General features: G+C 51.3%; 1 protein-coding gene across 1 annotated transcript in view; it reads right to left on the bottom strand.

Annotated features, from left to right (window-relative positions):
• Smad7 (SMAD family member 7) overlaps positions 1-22,895 on the bottom strand; it is a 28,605-nt gene extending 5,710 nt beyond the window's left edge. Inside the window, exons 1-3 of the mRNA XM_059246206.1 lie at positions 22,114-22,895; positions 20,740-20,793; positions 15,442-15,516 (exon numbers count right to left, since the gene is read on the bottom strand). Of these exons, the coding sequence (XP_059102189.1) occupies positions 15,442-15,516; positions 20,740-20,793; positions 22,114-22,735 (751 nt within the window). The 5' untranslated portion in view covers positions 22,736-22,895. The remainder of the gene's footprint in view (positions 1-15,441; positions 15,517-20,739; positions 20,794-22,113) is intronic.
• Positions 22,896-23,494: the final 599 nt, after the last annotated feature.

Here is a 23,494-nt window from a genome sequence, read left to right as displayed (position 1 = left end):
GAGAGCTCTGGGACAGCCAAGGCTACAAGGTTTTCGAAACCGTCTTGAAAAACCAAATCAATATACACAGGGCTGTCAGATGGCCCACCAGGTAAAGGTGCGGCAACCAAGCCTGACAACCAAGTTTGATCCCTGAAACCCAGATGGTGGCAGGGGAGAACCAACTGTCCCCTGACTTCCACAAGTACAACAGCAAATTTGTGCTCCCCACCATAGGTAAATAAATATGGCAAGTAAATAAATAAAACTTGAAGGTGTGAAGTTTGGGGTCTCCAGCTCACTGAGCCAAACATGAGGCTATGGGGTCACCCAGAAACATCAACGGGATTCTCATTATCACATACGACGATGGTGCCCACACACAGAACAGGTACTGATGGGGAGAGGTGTCCTGGAATTCGGACCTTCTGTGGTTGACAGAAACCAGCTTAAAGAATAAAATCAGAATGGACGGGGCACAGGAACTGGCACTCTAAGGTTAATTGTGCCCAACTGCCAGCACATGGGGTGGTTGGAGTTGCAGACGGCAAAGGTCTCACCCACTCTCACCTCTGTGAGGCCCTTGGATTATAAAGTGGTATTTCTCTGCCAAAACCCAAGGGCATGATGGGCCGTGAGCGCCTCCCGCTCGGTCAATCCAAACAGGAAGGGGACCTAAGGAGCAACATTGCTCCCAGAGGCCTTTCCATGCAGGTCAGGGGCAAACAAAGGGCAGACAAGTAGACACAAAGGCTCAGCCCAGCAACCTGGAACACAAACACTGACTACCACGCCCTACCAGCCACAGGTCAAGGGTCCTCCCTCCCAGGGACCCAAGCACCACTAGCAGTTCTACATCCAAGGTTGACAGCACACCATCGCCCTGCTCCTCCCCATTAAAAAGCTGGCCATTCTATTGAGTTCACTCGAACCATTCCAGGACCAACGAGAAACAAAAGAGGGGTCCAACACCCAATCGAGGCTCATCCTGCACCATTACAACAAGGATGGTCTGCCTCCTTCCCAGGAGGCAAAGGATCAAACGCCACAGCCAACAGGGAAAGCTACCTTGTAAGCTAAGTGAGAACCTGAATAGAAATACAACCCTGATTTTCAGAAGGTCCTGAGGCAGCTCGGATTAACTCTGGACTTTGGAGCAACTTACTCATAAAAGCTGAAATGCTTTGGGTTAAGTCTCCACCGTTGAGCATGCTGAGACTCAAGACCCAAGCCCCACCCTTCACTAAGGGGATCAGAGTGAAGTCTGGATGGCTGGGATCACACTGAGAAAGATGGATTCCACCCCTACCCACCCACCCCCCATGCTCTGCAATATCTCACTGATGGTTGCTGGGCTGTGAGGAGTGGTCAGAAGGAGTTACGGAATCTCCTTCAAGGCCAGGGTGGTCGATCAGATCCCTGGGTCCAATCAGCTGAATCCCTGAACGAGACTTCCTCAGCACCCCTCCTCCCATGGCACATCCCAACTCTGGTAGGATACTTCCAAATTGATCCTAAGAAGGGATCTCCTTGTGCCAGCCTAAGAGATATTATGACAACCTGATACAAAGTGATGGTGAGTAGCCTATCACTTGGCATGCTACATACACCCAAATAGTCTCAAGTCTTATTAGAGGAGGCGGGCCTGTGGTGGTGTCGCACGCCGTTAATCCCAGCACTTGGAAGGCAGAGGCAGGTGGATCTCTGTGACTTTGAATCCAGCCTGGTCTACACAGGGCAGCCTGGTCCAGGACAGCCAGGGCTACACAGAGAAACCCCATCTCAAAAATCCAAAGCAGCAGCAGCTTGACCCATACCTGCTTTGTCCCTACTCATCACAATTCTAAGCCAGTGCTAACATTCAGTAAGCATTTCTATGCACTGGTGCTGTTCCAAAAGGCCCAGAATAGCTGTCTAAGATTGAATGGCACCACCATCCCATCGTCAAGAAGAGGAACAAGGCCCAGTCACATGCCAAAGAACAGAACTGGGAACTCAAATCCAGGCCATCAAAAGGTGAACTATGGCCAGGCACACGTCTTTAATCCCAGCACTCCAGAGCAGAGGCAGACAGATCTCTGTGACTTTGAGGCCAGCCTGGTCTACAGAGAGTTCCAGGACAGCCAAGGATACACAGAGAAACCCTGTCTTGACTCCCCCACCCCCACCCCCAAAAAAGGTGAGCTATGGGCAGGCAGCTACCTCAGGCCAATAAATCCTTAGTTCCCAATGTCCTCTCTAAACGCTCTAGGGGAGAGTTGAGTAAGGGTCCAGTTCCCCTAAGCCAAGAAGAGGGTAGTGCATAGTTTCCTTACCAGCACAAGCGGCTTGCCCTCCTGGGAATTTGTTATCAGTTTGACCTGTCTATAAATTCTATGAAGGCATTTTGGGCAAAATGGGCCCCTAGACTCATTCTGGCCCCGCTGGTCTCTGGCTGACTTTGTGGTGCACAAATGTGACCTGACCCATCAGTAGTCTCCAAGCCTAGCTCCATTCACCATCACTACCTTCTAGAAAGTAAGAAAATCTCTTAAAAGTGGGAGGGTACAGTTTTGCATTTCATTTGTAAAAAACAAAACAGCCTAAAGAGAAAAGATGTGGGTCCAAAATAAAAAAATTAAAAAAAAAAAAAAAAAAAAAGCCACTTCCAACTCTAAACTTGGTTCTTGTTTCTTTAATTCCAAGCAAGTTCTTTATCTTGTCCCTCATCATCTTTAGAAAAAGCTGAGTCCCCAAGCAAAGGCCTCTGAGTACTAACCTATTTCCAGTGTCTACCCCAGACTGGAGCCCCTGAAGCAAGCTTCTCTCTCCTACCACCCTCCTGCCAACTACCCCAGCTTCCAGACAGCCTGCTGATCTAAAAGGGCGATTAGTCACGTGGTCCTTACAAACAAATCATGACGAATAATGACTACCAGTTCTGAGATGTGCCACACTGGTCTCACCCAAAGCCCAGTTGCCCATGCCTGAAGCCTATAGCCAGGGGGTCCTCCTCAGAGCACTATTTAGCCATCAGAGAATAAAACTGAAGGGTAGCACAGGGCAGAGGAGGGAAGCCACACGAATCAAGAGATCCTGTCTGTCTCGCCAGTTGGGCTGACTCGGCTTCCTGTGGCCCTGCGTTCAGCCATGCAAATTATAACATGTACCCGTCTGCTGCTGCTGCCGCCGCCGCTGCCGCTGCCGCTGCCGCTGCCTGAGGAGACTGGCTCTGCCCAGCTCTGAGGCTCAGAGGAAGGGTGGGGACTCCCAACCCAGCCAACTCCATTCATAATATTTACAGTAAATGGCCTCTCTGGCTGCTGTTGAGTGTACATCCAGCCTAATTACCTCTGCGTTTGCCTACAGGGCTCTCCCCGCCCCCTCCACAATGTATGACCAAGTTCCTACCATGACCCCCAGAATAAACTCAGCAGCCATCTCCTGAGAGTGGGTTTCTGTCACTGAGCATCTGGAGCCCCCGGGTCTACACAGTACTATCTCTTGATGTGGACCTGGTCGGCCCTCAGAAAACAGAAGTGAGGTAATCAGGTGACAAAGTCCATTTGCATGTCCAAGGACACTCCTGTCAAATCCTGCTCCTCAACCACCCACCTGCCAGGCTAGAGAACCCCTAAATTCCAGATCTGGGTTCTTAACTGCAGAGTGACCCCTGGATGTTGACAATGTACACCCAAGGATCTGGCAGAAAACACTGGGAGCAAGAGTTCTCGTTGTTTCTAGTAAGTATGTTAGCTGCCTGCTGGAAGTTCAATACAAAGAATCCTGTTTTATAGTATGACATACACAGGTACAAAAGAACGCCATAATGAAACTCATTACTTTGTATGCTAACTTTCACGACCTTGTTTCTAATAGAAATGGATACACTGAAATCAGTCTTCCAAAAGGGCAAACATTCTCAAACACACAGGACACAAAACCATCTTGCCTGCTTTTGCCCTAGACCTCACTTTTTTTTTTTTTTTTTTTTTAGGTTTTCCGAGACAGGGTTTCTCTGTGTAGCTTTGCGCCTTTCCTGGATCTCACTCTGTAGGCCAGGCCGGCCTCGAACTCACAAAGATCCGCCTGCCTCTGCCTCCCGAGTGCTGGGATTAAAGGCGTGTGCCACCACCGCCCGGCCCTAGACCTCACTTTTAAAAAGGCCCAGGCCACACTGAGCCCAGTCTAAGCGTTGCCCACTACCAGTCCCAACTCTGCCAATTCCCCACTCAGGTTTTTCTAGAGGGTAAGAAAACCTTCAGACGACAAGAAAAAGGGAAACAAGCGTCCTTTTCATCCCTCTCCTCCCCAGGCTCTCCTTGTTCCATAACAATTATGAAAACTGTTGGATGGGAAGGCATTTTGAATATTTACGGCATTCCAGCCAATAAATTCCAGCGCAGGATCCGATGGAAAGGCCTCCCTCTCCAGCAAGCTCCCTCCTGTTCCCTCCCAACCTCATTCCTCTTCTTTACAACCCAGGACGGGAGCCGGCCAGACCAGGGCTGCACTGTACTTACAGGAGAAAACCAGAAAGACAGCCCGGAGACAGTGTGCAGACTGAAAAAGTTAATCATTACTTCTGTCTGCTTCTGTAATCTAATCTCCCCAGCTAGGACACACTCACTGCTCAGCCATCCCAGCCCTTTCACCCCCAAAGCACCCAGGACCTCCCAGACCCAAGTCTCCCTGCCTGCCCTCCAGCACCGCCACCGCCCCTCCAGTGCGGGAGGCCGAGGGAATGGAAGGTTCCTCTTGTGTTTGCTGTTCTCTTCCAGGAAAGAGTGCTTCCACAAGGCCCTGGAGTCCACCATGCGTGGCTGCCCTTCTGAGTATTTTCTGGCCTACATGACGGGGGTTCCAATCTGGCTAGCCTGCCCTCCCCGCAAGCTGCTTTCTCTGTGTAGAATATACAATCAAAAGTAGGTGATTTGGTAATTTTGTTAAGTATATTTTACCACAGAAAGAAAGGGGTAAGCGGGCATACAGCTCACTGGTGGAGTACTTGCTTTGTGCTAAGGACCCTGGGTTCGATCCCCAGCACAGGAAGGGGAGAAAATCCCCACTCTCCAATGCATCTATGCATCTATGTACCACCATGAGCCTGCTCCCCTAAAATGTATGCAAATGTCAGTGTGGGTATATGCATTTTTTCCTGGGCTGAGGGTCCTCCTCTTTTTTCACTTAGAAGAGCCTGCAAACCAAGATGCATAAGGAATCACAATCTTATTTTAGAATGGAGGCTGGTGACTCCCTGAATATTGGGTCCCCCAAACCTCAAATCAAAGAGTTGAAGAATCACAGATCTTGGGGGTGGGGGGAGGCTTGGTGGCCAAGCCTATCCCCTTATTTTGCAAATGAGAAAACAGAGGTCCACAACACAACACTGTGTGGCCATGCTCCCCCACCCTAAGGCCAGTCAGTCAGTCTCTGAGTCCTGCAGAAAATAGCCTCCTCCTGGAACCGCAAAACGTATGGGGAGGGAGGGGACAATCATGGGACTTCTGACTCTTTCAGGAAATGCCCCCCAGAACTAGAGATGGGGCCCATCTTTAAGTAGTAGGCACACCCAGAACAAGGACAACTTTTTCTTTTCCCTCTTGGTTACTGATTAATGAGGGAAGGGCCAGCGCTGTCTAACAGGCAGTCTGCCATCGGGCTGACAAGAATTCCCCACACACCACAGCACAGCTCACAAACAGCTCAGATGGCCCTCACTTTTCCTAGGGGCTAGGGGCAATGATCAAATGCGCCCCCCGCACCTCCCCCACCCCGCGCAAAAAAAAAAAAAAAAAAAAAAGCGGACAGGCCAATCTGCCACAGATTATCATGACCTTGGTTCTGTATTCATTTGTGTCTGTTGAGCAAAGGTCCCAGATTTAAAAGTAAAAAGACTACAGAGAAATGAAGGAACACAAGAGCCACCAGCTACAGTCACAGGCCTGGTTACCTGTGTATCTTTTGGCTAAGGGACACAAGCTCCCAGCTCCACAAGGTGAAACCAGTCAGTCCTTCCCTTTCGGCTCTGTCTCTAGCTCCAAATCAAACAAGCGCTCCCAATACCCCCCCCCGGGGGGAGGGGGGCGCGGGGCGGGCAGGCGGGGAACCAAGACACCAGAGAAGCAACTAAGATAATTCAATTAGTGGGTCCTCAGAGCTCACGGAAGCCTCAGGTGGTCCCCAGGGAACCCCCAGGGCAAGATGAGCACAGAAATGAAACACCTTGGTAAATGCATTCACAGATAACTATGTGCAAGCAACCCGAGGTCAATCATGGCCTCCTCACTCACAAAGGGTTAGGCCTCAGAAGTAATCTCAGGCTCCAGAAATATCCCACCTCTCCTCTAGCTGTCCAAACACTGGATGCTGTCTAATGCTACGCACACCACCCACCCCAGTGGTCTCACTAAGATCCCAGCTCCCTGGTCATTTCTAGCAGCCTGAGGCCCCGGGGTACGAGCAGGGGTCTGCAGGATGAGTTAGCACCATGCCTTTAATCACGGCTATAATCAGGCAGCAAGCAGTAAGGACTGTGAAACCAGGCAGCTGCCGTGGGGGAGACCTCTAGTTATCTTCAAACTTTGTTGTGGTTCAGTTCAACAGAAGCAGCGGCAGGGCTACTAATCCTTGCCTCTGCAAGGCTCCCAGAGAACCATCCACCCCAGCACCTCTGCTGCTGGCCAGGCAGACTATATAAGAAGCTGTCCCCTGCATTCTGGGAGACTTTTTATCTCATTTCCTTCCATCCTTTGAGAGTCCAGGCCCTGATCCTCCACACCGCATAGGAGCTGGTCCATGCTAACTTCTCAAGAAATACCTGATAAATGAATAAACCCACACTAATGAGCTTCTTCCAAAATAGCTGGCCCACTCAGCTTCACACCTGGGAGAGAGCCGCATAAGCGGGACTAGGTAAGGACTAGGTAAGGACACGGTGCCTTCCCAGGGCCAGCCAGAAGGGCCATGGCTTGTCTTGGACTCTGCAGGTAGGAAGAGACTCCCCTGCTCCGGGCTGAACGGATGCCCAGGCAGTGGCGGCACAGGCTGAGAGGTGTTTCCAAGGTAGGCGCCGGGCAGGCAACCTCTGCGGGTACACCACCTGCCCACAGCATTCTGCTTTGGCGTCCTGCTCTGTTTGGACAAGTTACCCTCAGCAAGTGTTCAACAATGCTTTTACACACCCCAGGGCTCTTGTTGTGTTATGAAAACAAAACAAAGCATGCTAAGGAAAAAAGCTGGGAGGGTGGGGGAGAGAGGGAGTGCAGAGCAGCCAGCCACACGCAGTCTCTCTGGGCTTCATCTCTCCCGCTCCGGGCAGCGCTGTCTTAGCTCCCAAGCCATCAGAGCAAGGGCATCAAAGAGAGGACGACTCAGATCCCCAGGGATGAATACGTGGATGCTGTATCTGGTCTACCCTTCCTTTGAGGGGGATGCTTCTTCCTGATGCACTGACAGCCACGTGACCTACTTAGATAGCTGTACCCGTGGACTGTGAAAGGCCGATCCTATCCTCGGGGATAGTGAGAAGGGCAAACTGAGGTCCAAACCGCCCCATGCCAGATTCCTCTCCAAAAAGACATCTGTGGTGTGAAAAGGCTATGTATGGACTGGAGTCAGTTCCTACTACCTACCCTTACTACAAACAAACAAAAAAAAAATTTTTTTTTTTTTTGCAAGTTAAAACTGAGCTAATGACACTGGGTGGGGCTCAGTGCTCAGGATGCCAAAGCCAAACCAAAATTAGTTCCCAGCCAAGAGCTGCTTGGCCTCGCCATTTGGGGAAGGAAGCTGAAAAAGTCATGAAAGATTCTTCAGTAAACCAGGAAAGAAGGCTGCAGTTCACATTTCAACTGAAGGTGACCCTTCTGGTAAAATATTTTTTTAAATAATAAAAATAACATAAAGTTCTCAAACTGCCTCTTTCTTAAAGAAAACGGTCTAAAAGTTCTCCTGGGACTAGAAGGGAAGAAGGGGGCAAAAAAAAAAAAAAAAAAAAAAAAGGAGGGGGCAGTGCCAGCCGGTTTCCTCAGCGACACTACTTTTCATGAACTTTTTTTTTTCTGGAGTTCTTCTAAAAAGAGAGAGATGATGCAATTTCCTGTCTTGTCCCGATATTTCCTGTTAGCTGACAAGGTGAAAGTTATCGCTGTTTTAAATGACTGTCCCATACTCCATCAAAAGCTACCCTCCTCCCCTGCCCGGTGCCCAACTTGTACTACAATCTGTCTCCACTGAAGCACACAAACAGTATTGTTTTCCTGCACCTTTAGGAGTAGGCAGGCATTAGCTCTACCGTGGCAGCTTCCTCCAGGAACTGGGCCAAGGGCTGGGATCCCCAAGGTGACCTCATGGGGAGAAGCAGAAGGGCCAGGGGAGGTGGGACCCTCCTCCTACCAAAGCGTATAAAGGGGGGAAAGAGTCAAGTGAACACAGCTTCCTTGGTGTGTTAGCCACTAAAGAGAGGACTGTGCCTCAGCAGTTAATAATATCTTCCCTCTGAAAATAGCCCAAAGAGGAAGCCTCCGTGTGACAGTAGGCAGACAGCCAGATGCTGGGCCATTCAATCCTCACTGAGAAAGAGGCTAGGGCCACTGGTGACCTCCCGGTGGTTGCTCTTACAGTATCCTCTCTCAGGCTCCCGCAAATGGGCACCTGCCTGCCCTGGAAACACAGGGGGGATGTTACATGGACCATGGGCTCCAGCAGCCTTGAAAGGGTCTAGGTCATCCCTAGGCTTTGGAAGCTAGCCTCTGTACCCTCTCGGGCTCTGTGTCACTACACTGGACAGGCCCCCAGGGCATGGCATCTGGGGAGAAGTAGGAATAAGTGTACTTCCCCCTACCCTTAACCCAGACAGAAAGGCCGGCTTGGGAACAACGGAAAAGAAATTTCCTACTTTATTAAGGTTTCTCCAACTTGCACACAAATGGGAAGACTGAAAACTTAACACTGAGCAGGGTGTGGTGGCACACATCTTTAGTCCCAGCACTCAGGAAGCAGAGGCAGGTGGATCTCTGAGTTCAAGGCCAGCCTGGGCTACAAAGTGAGTTCCAGAACAGCCAGGGCTACACAGAGAAACCCTGTCTCAAAAAATGAAACAAAGCCGGGTGGTGATGGCGCACACCTTTAATCCCAGCACTCAGAAGGCAGAGCCAGCCGGATCTCTTTGAATTCGAGGCCAGCCTGGTCTAACGAGCAAGATCCAGGACAGGCACCAAAACTACAGAGAAATCCTGTCTCAAAAAAAACAAAAAACAACAACAACAACAACAAAAATGAGACAAACAGAAAGAGAGCGCACGCTCAACACTGGGACGCACCTGTCCATTCACGGCCAGTAGCAGGCTCTAAGAGGCCCGTCCCAGGCCACCAGTGTACCTATAGTCCAGAGATCTCGGGGTGCTATGGAAACCAGTATAACCAACCCATTAATCAATAGATCCAGACCTGTGAGAGACCTCTCCTTACTGCCCGCTGTTCTTCATGGATAAGACAACACTTGCATACATTTAAAAGTCACCACGGGCCACATTTCTGAAAACTGTGTTAAAATCCACGTAGTATGAAATGCACCATCAGTGACATTGGGTACACAAACTATACATCACTACCCCAAAAGGAAACACAGTCCCAAGGGGCAGTTCTGCAACCATAACAACACATAGGAGGAAGACATGTGGGTAATCAACATTCTCCTCAAATGTTTCTACAATCAAGCAAAAAAACTCTATTAAGAAAAAAAAAAACCTCAAGGAGTTGGAGAGATGGCCCAGCACTTAAGATCACTGCTGCAGAGGACCTGGGTTCAGTTCCCAGCAACCACATGGCAGTTTGCAACTGTCTGTAACTCCAGTCCCAGGAAACCTGAAACCCTCTTCTGACCTTCTCCCACATCAGGCATGCGTGTGGTACACAGACACACAGGCCAGCTAGACACTCATGCACATAATCAAATAAATCAATCTAAGGAAAAATTTTCCAAGAAAAAGTTCAAATTCAAGGAACAGAAATGCAAGTCCAGGAACCAAACAGAAACAAAGACTATCAGGTTAAAACAGTGACTCGAGAGAGCTGTTTTTTGTTTTGTTCTGGTTCGGACTCTTTACTATGCAGCCCTGATTGGCCTTGAACCCAGAGATTCGCCTGCCTCTGCCTTCAGTAACCACTTATTTTTGCCAGGAGCAATAGATAATACATGCTTGTGAGGCAGGATGCTTTGACATTAAAAACAACATCCTATCTTGTCATATTAGCTGTCTAAGATTTTTAAAGAATTCTTTCTTTTCTCTTCGAGACGGGGTCTCACCATGTAGCCCTGACTGGCTGGCCTCAAACTCCAAGACCTGACTGCTTCTGCCTCCGAAGTGCAGGGATTAAATAAAGACACTGACAGTGAGTGCTGCTCAGAGTGCAAAGCCTACCCTGAAGTGACCGGAAGACCAAATCTAGAGGCTGGGGTTACAGCTCAGGGTGGAGCACTCGCTAACGGTGCACGAGGGTTGACACTTCGCTCTATGGACTTCCAGAAAGAAGAGAAAAATACCGTTACCGTATGGTATACCATATAAAGAGAGATCATTCCGGGGTTGATATGGAAAGACGCAAAGGAAACCAAGCAAACCCTGTCATGAATCTATGACTCGTCTTCCTTTCACGGCTGCTGGCCCCAGAAGTCCTCAAAGAGTCTAGCCATCTACGGCAGGCAGGCTGTACTGAGAAGAGGTCCCAAGTGGGAATAAATCGGGGGAGGCTGTTTGAAGGACCACAGCCAAAGCCACCAGCACCCTGGCACGGCCTTCCTGAGCCCTCCCCTCCCCCCCTTGCTGACTTGACTAGGTTCTGCCTGGGGACAGGATACAGACGCAGCCCATCTAGTCTAGCCGCCCATCTAGTCTAGCCGGCAGAGCAGCCCAAATTTGCTCCAGAGATTTTTAAATGCTGTCACCCTGCATTTAACCCCTGCCTGACTACCTCATTCTTTCCAGGACAAAAGAGGTTTATCAGGGAGTCGTTCACCAGGGGCGGGGCCCATGACCTCAGGCCCTACAGAAGAAGAGGCCCGCCAACAGCCCCGATGCTGCCTAGGACTGGTCTACACCAGGGTGTGGGTGTGCATCAGGTGAGCCGCCCTAGCCTGGAGCCAGCAGACTGCCTTGGTTTAAAAGAGACTAGACTTGTATTCTTGGAGCTCCAGACTGTCATTTCCCACAGTGGCCTGGAGGGAAGAGGTGATCGGTGCTGGTCACTGTGCTTGCCCAGTTCCCCATAAGCCCATCCTTGTGACAGCCGTGAGTTCACCAGCATATTCTCCATTCATTCTCACCTCCAAGGGTATTAGAAACCACAGCCAAACTAGGCACAAGGAAGAGACGCTGGGAGCAGGCACCTAGCTAAGGCCTGAGACTCCTAGTTCAGTATCACAATGTCATGCCAGATGATAAAAACTTGCTCACTTTCAGCTGAATGGCTTTCTCCTTAGATCAGAAGGTAGCAATCCTCCCTTAGCTGCTTGGTTTGAGCCCAAGTTGGCCGTGTACTGAGCAAGCGCAGCCTTTCAGATTATATAGGTGTTTCTGAAGGTCTTCCTCAGACGCTAAGGCAGATGCCCGCAGAGATCAAAGAGGAAACAGACTTGCCCTTGTAGTTGATTTGGTACTGACTTGAAACGCTTCCACCCCCAAATTTGGAAACCAAAAGCTATCTAAGACCTTAAGCAAAGGAACTAACCCCCAGGCCTCCCTGACCCCTCCACATAAACATGACTGCACAGACAGAAGACGTCTATGCAGTTTCTTCAATTCCCCTAAGACTGCTGCATGCTTCAAGTCTCCAACCCCTCAACTCCACCCCCACCCCAGTCCATGGGAATTCCTCTTTCCAAGTTTACGGAGCTGCAAAAGGCTCCAGGCCTCCAACACTGCTCTTCTGAGGGAGATCCAGAGGCCCAGCCAGCACCAAACACTAACATCTCCGAAAGGAAGGGCCTGCAGCGGGGTAACCTGGTACGAACGAAATACTGCTTTTTCTTTCTATCAATCCAGTTAAGACTGCACACAGGCCCTGTGCAGCCCCTCCACCTACTCCAGACAGAGGCTGCAAAGATGCTAAGCCAAGAGCAGTACTTCCCCGAGATACAGTAGAAAGCCCAGATGTAAATGCCTGCTGTCTCCTCTACTGAGCTCTAAGTTTCCCAGCTCCGTCAGTTCTTGCCAAGGTGGGTCTCCCTGACTCATTCAAACAAATCAAAGCAGCAGTAGCAAGGGCCTGACTTGGATTTGCATACCTTCCAAAAGACATCAGTGTCCAGAGACCAGGCTAAACTCAGAGGCTATCAAAACTGCAGTTCTGAACCGTTACACATACCAGTCCCCAACATAGTAAGTACACAACTTCATGGGGGAGCCACTTCATGAGAACAGGGCCCCAGATTCTCTCAGACCCTGCCTGTTGGCATGGCATCCCTCTGCTCAAGTGTCAACACAGGAGCTTGTCTGTCTGTCTGCAGTGCGTGAGCGCACACACTCACAAGCTTGCACAGAGCAATCCATCTGTCTCAGAAAGCCGGCTGTCAGAAATGAAAGTACAATCTCCTGGAACCAAATTACTGCCTTCTAAAAATGTCCCGTTTTCCCAGACTGAGGAAACTTGTAAGGGTGGGGTGTGTGTGTGTGTGTGTTTCAATGCAGGTCCCCAAGGACCCGGCCTGTCATCCCCTGCCCTCCCCTCACCAGAACCACACTGCAAGACTGGAATTCCAACCTGAAGCCAGGGTGCTACTCCCGCCCACTCCCCTTCCTCTGGCTGGCCCTCAGCAGGAGTGCAGGAAAGGGAAGGGCCAGCCAGCCTTGGAGTCACCCCTGCATTTCAGGAGGGGCTAGGCCTTTGAGCACACCCCACCCCCATCTCCAAGGCACCACATTTTCACATTCGACTGTTTTCTCTTTCCCTTCTTCCCTTGCCAAGAGAATCAAGCCCTGGCTCACACTGGCGACCTTCCTCCCACCCTGAACTGAGCCCCATTCATTAAGCCCGCTCTTAGCCAGGGCAGGACAGGAAGGAAAGCCGCACACAGGGCCTGTGAAAGAGACTCCGAGAGGTTATTTCAGGGGGGTGTCACTGCCCCCCACCTTGACTGGTATCCATCCTGCTCGGGCCGGGCCTCACCCCAGCGTCCACTACAGGAGCCCCCTTCCCATCTCCTCCGGCCTCATTCAACCACCCTTGCCCCTGAGACCTCAATCTACATGAAGCAGACACATCTAGCCCCCTACACACACACACACACACACACACACACACACACACACACACACACACACCCAGCACCACCTTTGTTAAAAGGAGGTGGCCTGGGTTTCCAGAATGTATACAACCCTCCGCCTAGGCTCATGAATCCACCTTTCAGGGACATTCACAGGACAGAGAGTCTATAGTAAGTTTCTCTGTGCCCGTCACCTCTTCCTCTAGATACCCCCAAACCGTTGGCATCAACCCAAAAAGTCCGTCCTACAACCTCCACCCAAGCACATTATTAATACATGGCTCCAACTACATACAGAAGAAAGGGCTCCAACTTTGAAGCCTTGGGAATTAGTAAACCAAGAGCTAAAATTCAAAACAAATGCTCTTTCATGTGGAGGACTCTTTTTTTTTTTCCCCTTCCTTTTTTCTTGTTTGCAGTTTTGTTACACCATGCCATCCCTTGCGAGACAGACTACTACATCCCAGCAAGCCTCATCCATCTAAGGGGTTGAGATGACCGAGGGGGTGGGGGGGAAATGGGGAGGGGGCGGCGCACTAGAATGTTGCTTCCCAGCTTCTTTCTAGAACTGGCCGAACTTTGGGGAAGCAGGATCGGCTGACCAGCTCACACCGTTTGGCTCCTGGGGGTGAGGGTAAGGGGGGGTGAGCAGTTCTCAGGCTGGTGGTTCTCAGCCTGGTGTCGTCATTTCCTCCAGTAGAGGAGACAGACAAGATGTTATCAATGAGAAAGCCTTCCGAAAAGCCCCTTTCAAAAGCTACCACACTTCCCCTGCTTATTTCGTGTGGTTTGGAGAAGCCAGGGCTCCTCCCTGCACACCCGGGACGTAAAAAAAACAAAACGAGCCAACAACATCCCGTGTGCTCAGATTATTTTGCTCAGATTCTCTCCTGGCCCTTCTTTCTCTGGAGAGTTCTCACCTCACTTCAGCCTTAGAAAGCAGAAGATGGAGAAACCTCCCAAGCCAAACTGGGGCCCACCTCCCTCCTCCCCCTGGGGTCCTTCTTTTCCTGCTCAGCTCTCATTAGAAGCTTTGAGTAAACAATACCCTCGGTCTCAGATAACAGTCAGAGTACACACTGCACTGAAATCCAAACAAACAAGGGTCCCCCTACAGCCATTTCCCAGCAGGCTCAATTCCTGGAGGGGGAAGTCTGGGATGTGGGTCCAGAATGGACTGTACCTCAACCACACACAGGGGCAGCTCTTAACAGTCAGTCACGAGGAGCCATCCCACTACGGAGGGTGCACAAGTCCCACAACTTCCACTAAGAGGTGTTACACCAAGACCTCCACCAATGGCCCAGAAAGCCAGCGACACTGAGTGCCCAGAACTGTCCTGGAATTTCCCCCACCCCTTTCCCTCTTGCTTTATAGCTAGTTCTTAGAAAATACATGACGTGGTAGGGGGAGGGGAAATGAAGAAAAAAACGGTCCATAGAAAAGAGTGAGCTGTCTCCCAGAGTGCTTGTTGTCCTCAGAGACAATAACGCACAGGGCTCTCTCCCCGCACTGTACCTCCTCCAATCCTATGACTCTCTAGCTCCATCTCTCCGGGTCTTTGGTCTGTGAACCCTGAAGAAAGCTTGTCCAGCTGAGGACACCTATGGTCTACGACAAGCCCCTGCGCTGCCGCAACAGAAACCCCGCAGTCCACTGAAACCCAGCTTGCACCTGGGCTGTGCCCCGTCAACGTGGGTCTGTCTCCTTCAAGGCATGCGTGCAAGAGCAAAATAAGGGCTTAAAAGCGCCTGAGATCTTGCCAAAGTTAACAAATGGAAGAAACTTAAGTCAGGAGCTGCTTAAAAACCATGAGGGAATGGCAAGACGGCTCACAGGGTAAAAGCGCCCACCACCTTGCCTGATGACCTGAACTCCATCCCTGGAGCCCACAGGGCGGAAGGAGAGAAACAACTTCTATAGGCTGTCCTCTGAACACATGTGAGCAATGAACACACACACACACACAAAATTCAGAAAAATAAAAAATAACCACAAAGCTTGTCTCACACACAATCAGCTCCCAGTTGACTTCAGTTTTCCCATTCCTGGGAAGGGCAAGGACCACGGGATGACAAGCTGAAGGGCACTACCGTCACCCCAGACGTGTCTAGTTTAAGGCATATGCCAACGAGATCAATCCCAGACCAGCCAGCTGCCACCCCCCTACATTCCTTTAGCCTCCAGCAATTTCTAGGAAAGGAGAGAAAGTGTCTTACCTGAAAGCCCCCCAGGGGCCATATAATTCGTTCCCCCGGTTTCCGCGGAGGAAGGCACAGCATCTGGACAGGCTGCTGCAGAGTTGGAAGAGAGAGAAGTAAATACGCAAATAAGAAGAGAGTCAGGGGCTATAGAAATGGCTCAGTGCTTAAGAGCACTCACTGACTGCTCTTACAGAGGATCAAGGTTCAATTCCCAGCACCCACAAGGCAGCTCACAACCATCTGTTAACTCCAAGATCTGACACCCTCACACAGACATACATGCAGGCAAAACACCAATACACATAAAAATAAATAAATTATTAAAAAAAAAAACCCACCGTTCATTCTTACAAACACTAAAGAGCATGAAAGAAAGACCACACATTCCAAAGGGCTGACTCACAGGCATGCTGCAGATTATTAATGGTCTACCCGGCTTCATGGTCCAGCCTAAGACAGACCACAGCACCTTGTCACCCGTCTGGGCTCCAGGCGGCCAGTTAATCATTAGTCAAGTCAGGCTCAATCACAGACTGGCTGGAATTTCTCTTCTATTACAAGTCTCCCATTGAGATCAGGTAATTCCCAAGGTCAAGGAAGGTTCGAAGTGTACTTTCTCAACCCAGTTTTCTCTCCCATCAGGCACAAAGCCTCCCTTCCTCCCACTCCCGTACTGACTTCTACCAGTTCTATCATAGATCCACCTGGGTACAGCCCATCATATCAAGACAGACTTCTCAGCAAGGAAAGGACTCAGCTGGAGGGAAATGTTCTACCTGCTTCCAGACTGGTCCAAACCCACCTCTGGAAACCTGCCCAGACCACCCCATTCTTATGAGGCTGCCTGCCTCAGTTCCTACACAATCTTTCTAGCACTGCTTCCTTCCATTGTCTTTACTAGACCTTAACCTACAGATTCTGTATCCTCAGCCTCTCCCTGCACCCCCAGGTGCTCAGCACAGTGACCTCCATGTAATGACAATTCCAGCTGAGAAAGAGACCAGCTACAACCGCCCTCCAAGCAATTACAACAACAACAACAACAACAACAACAACAACAACAACAACAAAAAATAGTGCCCACGAATCCCAACTAGTTAGTCCCCAGGAACGCAAATGCACGGGCCCCTGGAACTTTCTTCTGCACCATTACCAATGTCCAAGTTCTTTCCAAGTCCCCACAGAAAGTGTGGCTCTGGGAAACACACGCACCACTGGTTTGTACAGACTCCAATTCTCCCACCCCAGGCTACCAGGCATTGGCAGATGCCCCTTTGGCCACACTGGCACACAGTTACTCAAAGCAAAAGAGAAGCCTAGAGGCAAGTAGCCTGGACAGCCCTTCAGTGGTACAATAGTTGCCTCCTGTTCCTGACAAAGGGAAGGTGACTACCAAGCCTGTCCAACACACGGTGTCCCCCAAAAGTCTCTGCCGAGGGTGCCTCCCTGTGAGGCCTCCTCTTCCCAAAGCTGGAAGATTAAGTGTTCAAAACCCTCCAGTGGGGAGGAAAGGGAGGTGGGGCACTTGGGTATACAGCACTTGCTCAGCACGCGTTTAAAAATTAAAGAAAAACCTCTTCTAAACCGGAGGGAGCGTGGAGGAGTGGTTGGCTAGGGGAAAGAGAAGGCTGTACACAACCTCATTTCTTCGGGGTAGAAGATAATTCCTACCAGGAATATACAACTTAACAGGATGCGCCTAATCAAATGGAAAACAATGGGGGAACCCAGAAAAGGAGTTCCTTGTCATATGGCGCAAGCCTGTACTTTCTAAACTATGGCTCTTGCCCCACCATTTTCTAGAGATTGGCTCCTCATCCCCCCTCCTCCACTCCCCCCAAAATGGAAGACACCCTATGGCCACTCCCCCAGCTCTGGCTGGCTGAATGCCAAGGGCAAGGTGTATTTCAAAGGCAAAGCCTGGCCTCTCCAGGGCGGGCCTGGAGACCTCAGTCAGGGTGTCAGCTTGGCTCACATCAAAGGTGAGCGAGCTCCAAGCAAGATGCAACCACAAGTGATTTTTATGAAATGTGCTATGGCCTCTGCATCGCCTTTGATCTTAGGAGGGATTTACACACATTAATTAGGCCTCCCTACCACCCCTGTGAAGCAGGAACACATTCAACAGGCACCCAGGTAAACTGAGGTGCCACTGACTGGGCCAGAGGCCACCCAGGGAGCTAAGGCACCCAGGTCCAGCTCTTATGCCAGGGCTTCCATCAAGCAGGCTACCAAGTCCTAAACCTCTTCCCTGGAGTTGGCCTGGCTGAGCCAGTCAGTGGTGTCTAGATTGGCTCCAAGCTATTCCCTAGCTTACAAAGGTCAAGTGGGCCAGATCTGCATCCACCCACCAAACACTCTGCAAAGATAAATTTCTCAAGTCAGAGTCTCATCTTCCACCGTCTCCTGCTCCCCAGAGCCCAGCCTGGCAGACAGCAGAGCTGGGCATTTCTGGCTCTCCTCTACCACTACACATTACCAAGCACCTCATTAAGCCCTGGGTTCTGTGGAAGAAAGACACACATCCCCTTCTCCAAACAGTTCTAACAGAACTGCAACCGAGAACCTTTTTAAAGGTTCTTTTCAACTTAGTTCTTCTGAGTTTCCCAGGACTACTTTGTATAATGAATGATGGAAGCTGTAAGTAAATAAATGAATGAATGATCTAAGCAAACTCATGAACAACCTAGTCTCAAAGAGACTTGGAAAAAGAGCAAGCTAAGAGATCTAAATTAAAAGGGCCAGATCACAGACCAAGATGTCAGCGGTTCAGCTAGGCTTTGAAGGCTGTTCCATGAAGAGGCCATCCCAGCAGTCAGTCCCCAGCCTCAGAGCAGCAGATACAGTGCTCACAGGAAGAGGCACCCTCAAGCATCCCAACTCTACAAAGTGAGATAGATCTAGGAACGAACAGCAAATTCTTTTTCTTTGTGGGATGGGGAAATGGGAGTATCTTCATGCCTTGCACAGGCCACAAGTCACAGCCACTTTGTCCTAAGGTCCAGGCAAGCCCCAAACTTGCTGCAGACAACTCTGTTTTGGGAACGTATACACAGAACCAGGTGTAGGTCTAGTCTAGGCCCTTCCAGAGGCTGCAGCCATCACAAACCAGAGTTCCCAGTTCAACCTGCCAGTACCTCCAAAAGGCTCAACTCTCCCAGGTCTCAGTCCCTTCTAATCACTTCCCCTGGAGGAGGGAGACTCCAGAAGGGATTCCCTCGGTTAGTTGTCTCATTAAGATTTTAACAGTTGTCCACTGTAAAACCTCACTTCCTGTTTCACCTATGTAACCCAACACCAAACTCTTCAGGCTCAGGCTGGGAAAGCATAGCTGAATCCCCAGGTCCAGCGCTTTCCCATACACTGGGTAGCGAGAAAAACATGTGACAGGACAGCAAAGGCCCCTGAACAGGTCTTGCTTCAACACCCCTGGGCCACCATAACCAGCAAAACTTGCCCTAGACCAGTCCCCTTAGGCCAGTCCCCTGCTCCACTGTTCCGACTACTCCTCTCCCAGGGGCTTTCTGGTCACCTTCCCCATGTTCTTACACAGTGGTGCCTGAGTTTGGGTCCTTTTTGTTTTGTTTTAAGCAAGGCATTTGGGGTGAGTAACCAGCTGCTGGGTTTCCGATTGGCAGGTTAATCACTTCCTATTGGCTGATGTGAGGAAGGTTGCTCCCCTCCTTGGAAATGGCACATTCCCTGTCTTTGTGGCTTCTCTGTTTACACACATTTTGCTACCTAATGTCAACACTTGCTAATGAATAAATATATCACTCCACTCCCCGAAAATGAGGTCCTGGCCTGCCAGAATGACTGCTTAAATCTTGCAAGCAGATTTACCCAGTATCTTTTCTGCAAACTCAAGAGCACGTGGCCCTTCTTTTCTATGGAGTCTGGACATCAGGGGATCATCTACCAGAGCTGTCATCACCTCTAGGGCCACAGGGACCTCTCTTTCTGTATAAGGTTAACTCCCCACCTCTGAAAGATGCAGAGGGAAAGTAAAAAAAAAAAAAAGAGAACTGTGGTGGACCCCTGGAGAAGTCACCTCTTGGAACGAGTCTTGATTCTTTAAGCCACAAACTCAAGCAAGTTACAGCCACTCAACTTTGCTAACGCCAGTTACAGTTTGTTGCAAGTACAGAAGGCCAGTTATCTTGTCATTAATAACCATTTATCTGGTGTTTTGTAAATCGAAAGCAAAATATCACATATTCTGCAGGCCACCTATTAGACAGGCACCAGGCAAGCGGCAACGCCTTCCCGACTTGAGGGAACTGGTGGAGTGTGCAGAGGGAGGGCTAGCTGGGGCTTCACTCACACGTTCATTAAGTATTTAACTTATGACAGTGTCCCCACAAAACTTTTAATGGGGGCGGGTGGGGGGAGGGTGTGCACAAGAGCAAACGCTCCCGAAGGCAGAAGGTTCCAAGAGCTCAATAGAGCCCAGCCCTTCCTCTCCTTGGCAAAGCCAAGATGTCTCAAGTGTTGCATTTTTGTAAGCACCACATAACAGGCACAAAAACCAACATTAAAACTGAGACTTTCAGCAAGTGATTCTGTAATTCTTCCACTGTCAGAAGGAAGTGGGGCTTGTCCCTGCTGTCACCCCCCATCTGTTTTGCTGACCCTGTCCCCTGGCACCGTCAGCTCTAAAGGGATGGGTCCTAGTGCTGCCAGCCAGGAGCTGAATGCAGACAACCACGACAGGCCTGGTGCCAGTCTCCAATGGGCTTCTGCCCTGGCCCCCCGCCATCCAGGGACAAAGCAACAGGCAGGCAGAGCTATGCGGAAAACTTCCATGGTCTCTCTACCAAGAATTCTGAGAAAACCCCAGGAGAAAACTGACGTGCAGGGGACTCAACAGGGAGAGATCATCCCCTGTAAGCTGGCTGCACTTCTTGAAGACTTCCCGCGTTACTACAAACCGAAGCTTCTGAACCTGAACCTCATCCACTTAACCTACCCATAAGTCTTACAAAGCTTCAGAGTGTTTCCATCGACCTGTCCTATTTGGCTCCCAAGGCATTCAGTGGATTAAAAGCCTCCATGTGTTAAAGCTGAACTAACTTCCATCACACAGTTCAAATGCATAAAAAAGGAACAAATTATGAAACATATCTAGGGGAAAAAAGCTATCTTTATGTGGGGGATGGGGAGGAATCCAATCACAACAGGAAAAATCTACCAAACCTGCAATAAAGGAAACTTTAACTGCCTTGAGCAAGCTAAGCACCACCCCAGCCCCAACCTAGACACAAAAACCAGGAATCTAAGAAAGGAAAAGACCTTTGAAAATCATCTACTCACCAGTTGGTTTGAGAAAATCCATTGGGTATCTGGAGTAAGGAGGAGGGGGCGACTCTGAAATTAAAAAAGTAAGAGAATATAAAGGCTGAGCCATGAGAAACAGAGATAGAAACTTATGATAACTCAGGCATTCTTTTAGCCCAACTGTTTGTCTTAGCTGTGGGGGTTGGAGGCAGGGCCGCGAGGCGGTGATTGCCTTGATATTTAGCTGTCAGATAAACAAAAGAGACCGCCTGGCGCCAGCCTCCGCGCTCCGTTCCTCCACGTCTGCGGCCGCCGCCGCGCTCGGCGGGCCGGGGTGGAAACCACCGGCTGGGCCAGGGCTCCACCGGTGGGGCCGCGCACAGAATAGTCCGCAGGGTTGGGGGGGGCGGGGGGGGCGCCCGGGCTGCTTCGCGTCCTAGACTACAGATCCCGCTCCCCCAGTCATCCCCGCCTCTACGAGCACATTTCACCTCCGCCCTCGCTGCTCAGCTTGGCACCCACGCGCCCAACTAGGGAATCCTACCCAGCCCACCCGAGAAAAAGCACCCTAAGTGTGCTGCTGAACTTGTAAGACTTGAGGACAGCAGGGTACGCCCCTCTATCCTGAGCACAAAGATGTGGAGAAAAGAGAAGGCATGGAAAAGCTAGGAAAATATGGGTAGGAACCTGCTCAGGGTCCCAGCCATGAAGCCCAGGCCCCAGGGCAATTAAGAACAGGCAGACGCAGGGAGCTAGGGTTCTAAGGACCACTAATTGTATGCTTTTCGGTGCGAAATAAAGGTAAAAGTAGAGGCCACCCAACTTCTCCAAGCTGTTTGTTCCTTCTCACCCTGAAGCTGGCACAGCTGGGAGTGGATACCCAGTTCGGTCTCCATCCTACCACTGCCCCCAAACTCCAAAGCTGTGAGGCCAGGACAGTATCTGGGCCACTTGTGCCCCACGTGACTGTCCTTATTTACTAAAGGAGAGGAGACTTTCCAGCTTTTATAGCTAGTTTCTCCTAGCCTTCCTTGGCGGGCTTGGACCGAATCCAACTCGGCCACACACCTCAACGCCTTTCCGGGTGCGGGGGACGCGTGATCCCCACTTCGCTCTGTATTCCCTTGCTGACCCGGAAATAAGTGTCTCATTTTTCTGCAGCATGTCTGTTCCCTATAAGCATAAGCAGTATCCGTGAGTCCTCCCCTCTGGAGGGTGGAGGGGGAGTGCGATAGAATATTGAAAGAGAACCCCAAGGAACGTCCAAGTTTCCCCTGGTCCCTTCCCTAATTCAGTTCCCTCCTCTCTTCCAGAAAGGGGGGGTGGGGGGGATGCACACACACCCTCGAGCATTCTACCAGCACTTCTGCGTCAAAGGGAACGGAAGGTGGACACAGAACAACTTCTTACCTAGTTCGCAGAGTCGACTAAGGTGATGGGGGTTGCAGCACACAAGCTCGGGGTTGATCTTCCCGTAAGATTCACAGCAACACAGCCTCTTGACTTCCGAGGAATGCCTGAGATCCGGCCACCTGAACACTTTGCACAGCAGGAGGGGGAGCGAGTAGGTCGAGGGCGGCTGCGCGGGCTGCGCGCTGGCGGACGCCCCCGGGCCCAGCCTGCAGTCCAGGCGGCCGGGCAGCAGGAGGCACGCGGTGCGCGTACCGCCACGGGACTCCACGGCCTGGAGCAGCAGCTCCAACTGCCGCTCCTTGAGTTTCTTGAGCACCGAGTGCGTGAGCGCCTTCAGATCCGCCTCGGCGCCCCCGGCCGCCCCTGCACCCGAGGCTGGGGGATGGGGATGGTGGTGACCTTTGGCACCTCGGACCGCCTTGCCCAGGCAGCAGCCAGCCCTGCCCGCGCCGCCGCCACCAGCCCCATAAGCCCGGCCGTCCGTCGCCCCTTCTCCCCGCAGTTCGCCTCCTCCTCCGCCGCCGCCGCCACCCCCCACGCCCTCCTCCTCGTCCTCGCCGCCTGGCGCACGGCTCCTCCAGAGACGCCGGACGAGCGTAGATCGTTTGGTCCTGAACATGCGGGGCGAGGAGGCGAGGAGAAAAGTCGTTTGCCGGCTAAGGAGCGAACATGACCTCCGCACACCATGAAGAAGTCGGGCGCCGAGTTGGGGCAGCAGGCGCAGGCGACAGCAGCAACAGCAGGGGCCCGGGCAAGAGCGGCGGCGGCCCGAGGGGCGCTCCGTGGCATGCGCCAGTCTCCCGGAGGCCGGGGCGCGCGCGGGGGCCCAGGGGCGCCCGCCGGGGATCGGGGGCCTGCGCTTCGGCTGCCCCACCCGGCGCGGCCCGCGCCCTGCGCGGCTCTCGGGCCCCGGCGCGCCCCGGAGGAACGCGGCCGCCGCTTCCCTGGGGGCGGCCGAGACTGCCCCGGTGGACGCCTCCCCCAAAAGAGGCCCCCCTACAGTGGCTCCCGAGTGTCGGGCTCGCCAGCCTCGGCTTCCTACATGGAAGATCCTCGGGGGCAAAAAACGAAAGGCGTTAGGCTGAGCTACTGAAGGGAGGAAAAAGCCTCTTTCCCCCTTGCTAAGCAACTTAATTTGGGGGTGGGGAGAAGCAGGCAATTAAAAAAAAAAAAAGCAGGCACACGATTTATTTTTTTCTTCTATATCCTTAGTAACCGGATCTCCTCGAATTCTGTGCACGCGAAGACTAGAGGGAGGGGGCCGAGTAGACTTCACCCCGCGTGAGACGTCTGTAGGGTCTCTCAAAAAACCCCAAAACCAAATACGCAAAGCCCCCAATGAAAAAACACAACACCTCCTCGCACCTCGGAGGTCTGG

This window comes from Peromyscus eremicus, chromosome 19, assembly GCF_949786415.1.
Source record: "Peromyscus eremicus chromosome 19, PerEre_H2_v1, whole genome shotgun sequence".
Taxonomy (NCBI): Eukaryota; Metazoa; Chordata; class Mammalia; order Rodentia; family Cricetidae; genus Peromyscus; species Peromyscus eremicus.
The sequence above is the reverse complement of the archived record's forward strand: the minus strand, read 5'-3'. Positions and strand labels throughout refer to the sequence as shown.